A 10,293-nucleotide genomic window follows, 5' to 3' on the forward strand; every position below is an offset into this window, starting at 1 on the left:
CCGACCCTAAATTAAAAATCTAATGATGCAGAAATGTTCTAAATTGATTTAGAATTAAGGATCAAAAATCAGATCTTGAATCAGAATCAAAATGAAGTGCTAATTTCATTCAAAACAAACTTCTGGGCATGTACATTTCGCCCATGCCTTGGCGTTTTAGAATCGTTCAAGAAGATGATTGAAATACAAATCAGAGACTTACAAATTTGAGTGCAGAAGCTCTTGAAGAGCCCCTCCTGTGTCCTTCCTGGCCAAATGCTTGGGGAGAGCCTCCAAAAGTGGTTTTTGCCCATTTCTGGACCTCTATTTAAAGATCCAACCGTCCAGATTGTAGAGGGAGAAAGGATGAACCTACCCTCAAAATTTCAGCCCAATCGGACGTCTAGATCTCAAATATCATCATTTTACTATAGATTAATCTAGGCCGTTGGATTTAATTTATCTCTCCTCCAATAAGTTAGGAAAATGTCATTTTCTGATTGGTTGCCATATTCTTTCTCGTTTTCCGCTTCCTCGGATCGCATTCTGAGGCTTCGTTGTCCGCGTCCAAGGCACGCAATCACTGGATGATGATTACAGCCTTTAAATGAATAAAAAATGATCCACGTCGTCTCGTCTAAAAAAACAAATACAGAGAAAGGTAAGCTTACCCCCTTTTAGTCACGTTTTATGGTGTTGATTTCCACATGCATTTAATGCACGCGGCAAATCGACGCCGTAAAGCATCGACTTTATTATTTTTTTCAAAAAAAATGTCAGTTAGTGCTTGCATTAAATGCACGCGCTAATGACCTTAAATATATATATATGTATAAGTGTTACATGTGCGTCGGTTAGCGCGTGCATTAAATGCATGTGCCTAACCGACCCACGTGCAAAACTTTATGCATGTCGGTTGCCGCGTGCATTTAATGCATGCGGCTAACCGACATTTTTATTAAAAAAAATCTACCTTTTCGCCGACTTTCCTGTTTATTTATTTATTTATGTATTTATTATTATTATTATCATACATATAAAAACGCATCCACATGTTTGCCTGAATTTCGGGCAAAGGACGTGGATGCCCCTTGATATATATATATATATATAAATGCTAAATAAATGATAAAAAATCATTTCTTGGGTAAATATTGGTCAGAAAAATATATAAAAATATGGAAAAATTCCAGAAAAACTAGAAAACCCTTACCAACCTTTAGCCAAGTATTTAGAGCCCTGTAAAAAATATCTCTTCATTATAATGAGGTTAAATTCCATGTAATAAATGATAAAAAATCAGAAATAATAATAAAATGAAAGTGTAAGTGATTTATCTTTATTTTAATATGATAACATGCAAATATAGTCATTATACTACATAGATATAATGTAAAATTCATCAATTAATGATGTCAATTTGCAAGTTATCACCTCTAAATAAGGACTATATCCTGATGCAGTTACATGGCCTGCTAGCTAATTGCATATTCCATGTGTCATTCAGTATTCATAAATAGTAGTTAACTCATATTTCCCATACAATGCTTATAATGAAACAAAGGAAATACACCGTGATTAGTGAATAATGATGAGATCATAATATGAAAATCACTTATCTTTAATCATTTATTATACAATGCCACCTGGAGCGAAAGAGATCCGATATTACCATATAGAAAACAGACAAATGTGAATGGGAGATATCTATAATGGGTCAAGGGAGATAAAGTATAACATGTTCCATAATAGATATATCAATGTCCATGATAAAGTAACCGATATGGTCTTTTAACGTAGAAATGGTAAAAATGGGTAATATAACTATAATGGAATACAACCATGTACCAAAAGTTGGAAATGGGACAAGTCAGAGGTAGATATGGCTTTGCAACAAAGTCACAAGTACTAGCTGATGGATCCACAGTGAGTCTTAGTGAGAGTGTGCCGGAACAATCAATAAAGCTTTATTTGTCTTATAAATAGAAATAGTAATTATTATAGAATATTGATTAACTTTTTATTTAAAAGAATAAATGAGATGTTGCATTATCTGAGAAATCACAATATTTTATTCAGTGCATCAAAATTTGGCTGCGTGTCATCCATGTGGGTTAATCTAAGTTTATAGAAAGAAAAAACTATTTTCAAAACTTTTGATCTAAATTTGGCCGCTTAAAATATCCACTAGTTGAACATCATAGGGGATAGAAGTAGAGAGGGGAAAGCCTTATGAGCAACTAGAAATGAGTGCAATAAGTTCTCAAAGCTAGCAAGCAAGAACAGCTGATTAGTACACGCGCTAGTAGCAAACAAGCACACAAAGATGAGCCACACAGTTAGCTACACAAGCCAGAAAAATGGGTAGAGAGCTCTGAGAGGAGCAGCTCAAAAGAGAGAGAGAGAGAGAGAGAGAGAGAGAGAGAGAGAGATGGGGTCAATGAGTAGGGGAGAAATGCATGGCAGAGGTCTCTCAGGGTGGCAGTATGCTGTCCTCATCGTGGTATATATTCTCAGCCATCTGCCACACCTGGAGTATATTGTCCTCAGCAACGCTGGCCACCACCCACTCGTCCGACGGGTTCCATGAGAAGTCCGAGACCTTGCTTGTGTGTCCCCCATGGATGAACAGAAGCTCTGGCGGGCCATCTTCCGCATCTTCCGGCAACTGCTCCTCGTCAATCCTGCAACAATTTTCCACCATCATGGCTGAACCTCGCAAGCTCGTCCCAGATTTCAACCGGAAATTAGAGCTCAGCACTTGTCAACATCATTGTTGACATCATCGAACCTTGATATTGGCAAATATTAGAGCGGTTAACCATGGCCATGACAATGATGAGGTTATCATTGCCAATGACGAAGAAGGGAAGGTGTATCACAGACAGTCGATGCTATCTATCAACATTACACAATTTAGTATTTTTTTTGTTATAAAACTTTGTGTGTCAATGTCATGGCCAACCAAGTACATGGCGAAGACGACACAAATAAATTTTCTTAAACTATGGGTGGTTGATGGCGACGATGGCTGACAGCCATTGAGGATGGGGCAATCCACAAACGTCACCCATGACCCAAACTGGAAGTTTTATTGTGCACACCTGCTGAGGTCCCAGACCATGAGCCGCCTTCCCAGGCAGCAAGACGCCAATATCGTCTCGTTCTTCGGGTTCCACCCCACTTGGAAAACCTCTTCCCTGCTTGGCGCATTCCAAAAATTAGGGTTCATCGCTCCACAAATCACATTTTTGAGTTTGGCTTGTTCTTACTTGTGACAATCTAGCGTGTGGAGAGCAGAGGTAATCTTTCGGAGGTCGAATAGCTTAACAGTTTTGTCTGTTGAACCAGTGGCAACAACCCACTCATTGAAGGGGTTGAAGGCCAAGCAATTGACCTGAGCATTGTACAGAAAATTACCACCCAATCATTATTTTTAAACACAAAATATTTTATAAAACATAAAATAAGCACACAAAAACGGTTTACATATATATGTTGTTCTTAAGAGTCAGATATGTAGAAATAGGCTTTAACATATTTATTTCTTAATCTATTTGATTCAAGGGTTAATCCATCAAGCTTCTCTCTCATAATCTATAAATCCAGTTCTACCCTAATTCTTCCATAAAGAAGTTCACATTCTATTTCACGTTTGCTATTGTTTTCCCCTTTGATCCTTGGGTTCTTAAAGATAAAGAAGAATCACATTAGAAACGGTGAAGAAATGAGAACACAATGATTGATACACTCACCTCACCTTGATGAGCAACCACTGATTGGATCGGTTTGGACGGTGATGGAGCCCTCAGATCCCAGATAAGTAGATGATGATCATCGCCAACAGACCCAAAGAGATACTCGTGCCTCAGATGCCAAGCGACGTCTTCCACCACGCCATCATGGGCCTGTGCGCACGAATAGCAAATATTTATTTCTTCAACCCCAAAAATTTTAAATTAAAGACGGATAGCTTTCAGTAAAAAGGAAGACTATATCATTAAATTATACGTTTACAGAAAAATATGACACTATTCACATGACAAAGTCCTTGAGGATAACTCTGACCAGTCTCCTTAGCCCAAAAAAACATTAGTAAAACAGGTTTACCTTAAATCAATGAGATATTACTGCACCATAATACAACTGTTACAACGACTGGTGCAACATTATATTTTTCTGAATAAATCGTGATAGATAATATGAGCGTTTAAGCACAGATACTTAACGCTTAGTATCAAAGAAAAATTATTCAAAAAACGTGTATAAAGGTAAAATCCCTCATTCTGGCATTAATATTTGTTCAGACAAATAATTTTGCCACTAAAACAAACGCTCAATTTCAATGATGCTTTAGTCGAAATAAATTGCAGAAGCCAAAAAGCACTAAATTACGATGAAGCCCTAAAACTGGGATGAATAAAACGCAAATAAAGACTCATTCTACAACATTAATATCAACGAAGTTTTATTAAGAAAAACCATACTGGAAACTCAAAATAAAAATCGTTGTATTAGCCTTAAGTTATCATAATTGTGGCTTTAATACTAGCCCGTACATAATAATAATTAGGAAATTTTCATCAAATGAAAAACTGTGCTTAAAAGAATGCAAATGAAAAGAATCCAGACATAAATACGAAGAATTGCGTGAGATAAGGAGGACGACTCATGTCTCAAGTTCTGACCTTGAAAATATACTGGGCATCCAGAATCTTGTTCTTGTGCGTTGCATTGATATCCCATAAACATATTTGGGCATCATCAGAGCCGCTCAACAAATGCCCTGGTTTAAAAATGCTCCAAGATAAGCCGTAGCCTTCAGAATTGTGACCCCGCAGTCTCAAATCAGGAGAACAAACACCATCCATTGGGGGTTTAGAAGGATGCTTGCTGTAGTCAAACACGTAAACTTCTGCATTGACTGTCTTGGTCGCAATTATGAAAGGATTTTGGGGCATGTAACGAGCTCTATTGACTTCCCCATCATGATGTATCTGTTGAATAATTTGAACCTGTAGGTGGAAAACCAAGAGCAATAACTAAGCTTTTAATATCAAAACTACCTTGAATAAGAAAAAAATAACGTAAGATTTGACCAAGGGTAGAAAATTATTGTTAATCTAGGGTAAAATTTTCTAACATATAGTGCTGGTCTGTTGAATAAGAGCTATCTGGATCATTTGTTATCTAACAAGTAAAGTTATAATTTTAAGTTCAGTCTCTTAAGGTTCATATCCCTATACATAGGTAGGGAACTCTCGGGTTAGAATGAGTTTGGTATTTTTTTCTGATCATTAACCCCTCCACCTATCCCTATTCCTCGAATTGTTGTCTTTGATGCTTTCAGTTATACAAAGTTCCACAATTAATATTAATCATGCCCCAAAGATATCACCTTTGGCTGTTCGTTCGCCCTCTAAATAAGTTCCACCAGAAATAAGTTTGAAAATACAGCAAAAAGATTGAAATCTTTCAGTATACTTCACTAAGTAAACAAATTAAACCAAACGAGTTTCCAGAATTTCTGCGGTTAGTTTCAAAAATAGTAATCACCATTCCTTCTTGCCGACAGAATTAAAACCAAAATATTTTCCAACCACTAATCCATATTTATCCATAAGTTGTCTAGCCGATACGTTGTTATGCTGTCTTTGATGTTTCCAATTATACACAAGTTCGTTCGAACACCAACATCGATCACGTTCCAAAGAAATCATCTTTCTCAAATCGTTCACCCTCCAAAATAAGTTATATCAGATATAAAATAGAATAATAAATCAAAGAGGAACGAAATCTTCGGGTGTATCAATAATATAAACGGAATTACTCAGAACAAGAAATCAATGAATCTTAGGGCACTCAGTGTTAGGTACAACAATATTCCAGAAGAAAAAAACAGAAACCCATCTGTCAAATCAAAGGAAAAAACCAAAAAAAGCGGCATCAAGATGTAGAAAAATCACCTTGGCGCTCGAGCAACCGAACCCGCCAAGATCCCCTCGCTCATCATCATACTGTCGAGCGTCGTTCTCGGCGTCCTCGAGGGGCAACTGGACCTGGGCGAGCATCAGATAGTTGGGCTCGTTTTCCGAGGTGTGGGTTCCAAGGATGAGCTTCTGCAAGGAATAGTCTTTCCCGGGGGGCTCCTCGCGGTCGGGCAGCCATTGCACCGTCAGAGACGGCCATTCCAGGGCGTGAGTGATGACCAAATCGTAGAGAAAGGGCGTGTTCTTCTTCCAAATCTTGTACTCTTCGTTGATCAGCCTCTCTTCGATCTCCCCGCGGAAGTCCTCCTCGTCCCCCTTCGCCATCGCCGCTCGATCTTCCCTCCGCCGGCGCTCCTTCCCCTCCTGACAAAATTGCGCGGCATCGAACTCCCCCTATTTATAGGGACTTGAAATCAGCCAAGAACATGACATTTATAGTTTTATATCCCTGATTTCAATATGAAATCAGCCAAGAACATGGCCTTTATAGTTTTATATCCCTGATTTTATAAAGTTTTGGAAGTATAGTGCAAAAGTATAGTGCAGCATCGTCTAGGACGCAGAGGAAAGATGGGATGGTATGGAGATTGTATCATCCAACGTCCCATTTTTTGAGTTTTGTCTGAATCGTCTCGTCCAGAGTTCGTCCCGTCCCAACTATTTTCTTCCATGTCCCGTCCCATCCGAAATCCGACTTATCCAATGCATTCTCGTTTCTTCCGTGTGTGCATCAGCATCAGACCACTCAGAATTTGACACGTGGCATAGCATTGTACTCCCACGGGATGCAGAAATAGTCCTTTTTTTTTCTTTATTGGCAAAAACACGGTGCCGGGTACGGCCAACCCTAGGGTTGTGCCCGTAGACCGATCCATCCGTGCCCTGGACGCCACCCAGGAGGTTTTTATTTATTAAGTGAAGTGTTTTTCAATGCTTTTTAGGCGTGGAGCGAGTATATATATCCCAATTACACTCGGATCCCACTCGTCCACGCCCATAGTTTAAGAAAAGAAAAGATACATAACTGATACCTTCCAGGCGCTCGGGGAAGTGTGATCGTCATCGTCCCTCCAGAGCTGCCCGGCGGTATCAGTGTAGGTCGGGAGATATCCTTGCCTTCATGTCATCAAGCGGGGGCTGAAGTGCGTGGGGGCGCTAGTCGGGGCGGGTGCAATCCGCTCCTCAAACTCCACCGTTCCCCGCAATTCTCCAATCCCGCAGGCCTGCCGTCGCATGGGTTCGCCATGTGCGGAGGGTCGGTAGGCCGAGACTATCGATTCGGTAACATCCCCCAGCTGTAGAAGGAAGCGCTTGCCAAGAGAGAAAGACGGAGGAGGGGGTCCTTGTGTGTACCGCGTGATTGACGAGGGCGTCAGCGGTCTGGTTGCCCTCTCGTAACTGATGGCGAAAGCACTTGATTCGATGACGACACCGCTTGATATCCTGCCATATGCGGTGGAGGCGCCACTGGGAACATGGACCTGTACGAAGCATATCAACTAATATCCGTGAGTCTGACTCTACGACGATATTGTGAAGGTTCCGCTCCTCACAGAGGAGTAGACCATCACGTATTGCCATAGCCTCGGCTACTGTATTAGTCTGTACTCCATAAAAAGAAGAGAAAGCGAAGAGTATACTCCCTGTATGATTCCGAAGGATACCGCCTCCCCCAGCTAGTCCCGGGTTCCCCTTGGCCGCGCCATCCACATTCAATTTGAGGATGTCAACTGGCGGTGAGAGCCAATAAACAATCCTGTACTGAGTGCGGATAGGGGCATGGGTCACGGGCATCCCTAAGGATCCAAGGAGCTCGCAGGCGAATGCTGAGCTGCCGTCTTAAGGAGGGATGAAGCGGTGAATATGGCGTAGCCATAACTTGACCCGACGTAGGATGTCCACAGCGCGCATGGGTGTACCTGCAAAACGACAAGAGTTTCGCCCTTTCCATATCTCCCATAGTAGATAAGCTATGGTGATGTATAGAATGGGGCGCCGTTTAGAGTGTATTGGCGAGAGAAAGAGCTTGCCAAAACACTCAAACGGGGTCAGTAGACGCCAATGGTCTGTGATTGGGTGCCAGCATGTCAATGCTACCTCACTATAAAAGAAAAAGGTGATCCATGGTCTCTGTGTGGGGAAGTGAAGGACAACAATGGCAGCGGGAAGGTAGCGAGTGCCCTATACGGATCACTCGATCGTCAGTCGGGAGCCCTCAATGTAATAATCGCCAAAGGAAAAAGGAGACTCGCGTAAGGATGGCCGGATGCCAGATACGGCGACCCCAATGCTGTATAGGGGATTTTGGGCGAAAGTGTTCCCAAGAAGAGCGGCACGTGTAGGCTCCATCAGATGTGAGTGTCCAGGTAGCAGAGTCAAAACTCGAGTCCAGTGGTGTAGTCTGGACCTCAGGAAGTGTGTCTAGTGGGAGACTGTGTTGCTCCCAGAGGTGTGACGTATTGCCTCTGAGCAATTGAGTCACCGTGAGTCTCACTCGGTGTGGAACGAATTGGGGGTGGCAAGCGAGGGGCTCATCAGCATGCCAAGTATCATACCACGCGCTGATGTCACCTCAGCCTATATGCCAACGTGTGACTTGAGCCATCTCAAGCCAATGGCGCTGCCACGCCCGCCATCTCCTAGATCCCCGAATATCTATCTTGCGACGTGCCCATTCGCCATATTTGACGAGGATAAAATTCCCCAATGGGGAGGATGTGGTACGCATACGCCATACAAGCTTCTTTTGAAGCGTGTCCTGGACGTCCGAAAGTCTTCTGATCCCTAGACCTCCTTCTTCCGTTGATCGACATGCTTTCTCCCAAGAAACCCAATGATGGCGCATCTCTCCCTCGAGGTGACCAGACCATAGAAAACGCGCATATATGCGTTCTACAGAGCGGAGAACGGTAAGAGATAGGGAATGGACCGCAAGGGTATGTAATAGGATACTCATGAGGACATGCCGAATAAGTTGGATACGGCCTCCTGGGGAGAGGAAACAAAGTTTCCATCCCTCTAGCTTCTTTCTAAGCTTACCCAACACGACATCGAAATAGTGATGACGAGCGGGGCCAAGAAAGATAGGGCATCCAAAATAATTGAACGGAAGGCGTCCTCGTGAGAATCGTGTATGGTGCTGGAGTATCTCAGAGCGCCTTATAGTAGTAGAAGGTCCCCCTATAAAGCTACTCTTCTAGGCGTTAACGAGCTGGCCCGAAGCGTGCTCGTACGCGGTAAGGACGCTCATAAATTCCTTAATGGATTTTTTAGATCCATTGAGGAACAAGATGATATCATCAGCAAATAGTGAGTGCGAGAGAATCGGGCAACCCCTCTTCGTAAAGTACGGCTGGATGAGGCCTTGGTTGATCGCCCGTGTGAGCGTTCGGCTGAAGACCTCCTCCATCAATATAAAGAGGGTAGGTGAAATAGGATCACCCTGCCTGAGCCCCCGCGTAGCCGTGAAAAAGCTAGTGGAATTTCCATCCATCAAGAGGGAGAAGTGATTCTCCCTAATGCAAGCATCGACAAGTGCAATGAACGCATCTGTGAATCCGAAGCGCCGTAACACTTCGAGGAGAAAATTCCACTCAACTCGATCAAAGGCCTTCTCCATATCAAGCTTGATGATGACATTGGCGCCCCGGATACGAGTGTCTATGGACTGGGCTAGGTCGTGCAATAGTGTGATACTGTCATGGATCTGTCGACCCTTGACAAAACCACACTACTCTAGCGAGATAAGTCTATCAAGGAAGCATCCTAGTCGTTTTGTAATGATCTTAGATGCGACTTTATAGCATACATTACAAAGACTGATGGGACGAAAGTCTCGAAAGGAAGTTGGAGTGTCCACTTTTGGAATGAGCGCTAAAAAAGTAGATTTCCAACTTCGTGCGACGACTTTACTCCTGAACACCTCCTTGATAGCTACCACCAGGTCGGTCCCTACAATGTCCCAGCACGCTGTATAAAATTCTGCGGTGAATCCATCCGGTCCTGGGGCTTTGTTACGGCCCAAGGAAAAAACTACCTCTTTGATCTCTGCTAGGGGTCGGAAGGGCTACCAAAAGTGCATTGTCTTGGTTGGTCACCAAGGAAGGGATGGAGGAAAGAAGGTCCTCGCTCATAACAGTAGGCTGTGAAGAGAGGAGTGAGTGATAGTACTCCACTCCTGCGGCTACCAGCTGGTCAGGATCCTGACTATACGTCTCCAATAGGGTCATATAGTTTGGGAGCGCTCTGTGACGGATCGAGGCGTGAAAGAAATATGTGTTTCTATCACCGTCTCGCAGCCATTGGATACGCAATTTCTGGAGAT

General features: G+C 42.7%; 1 protein-coding gene across 1 annotated transcript; it reads right to left on the minus strand.

Annotated features, from left to right (window-relative positions):
- Window positions 1-2,209: 2,209 nt before the first annotated feature.
- MSI1 (Transducin/WD40 repeat-like superfamily protein) lies at window positions 2,210-6,329 on the minus strand. Its single transcript, XM_078577072.1, has 6 exons — window positions 5,946-6,329; window positions 4,668-4,994; window positions 3,735-3,887; window positions 3,252-3,376; window positions 3,084-3,179; window positions 2,210-2,663 (listed from the first exon to the last, which is right to left on the minus strand). The coding sequence occupies exons 1-6, from the start codon at window positions 6,291-6,293 to the stop codon at window positions 2,453-2,455; spliced, it is 1,260 nt and encodes a 419-aa protein (XP_078433198.1). The 5' UTR covers window positions 6,294-6,329; the 3' UTR covers window positions 2,210-2,452.
- Window positions 6,330-10,293: the final 3,964 nt, after the last annotated feature.

This window comes from Wolffia australiana, chromosome 6, assembly GCF_029677425.1.
Source record: "Wolffia australiana isolate 7733 chromosome 6, ASM2967742v1".
NCBI lineage: Eukaryota > Viridiplantae > Streptophyta > Magnoliopsida > Alismatales > Araceae > Wolffia > Wolffia australiana.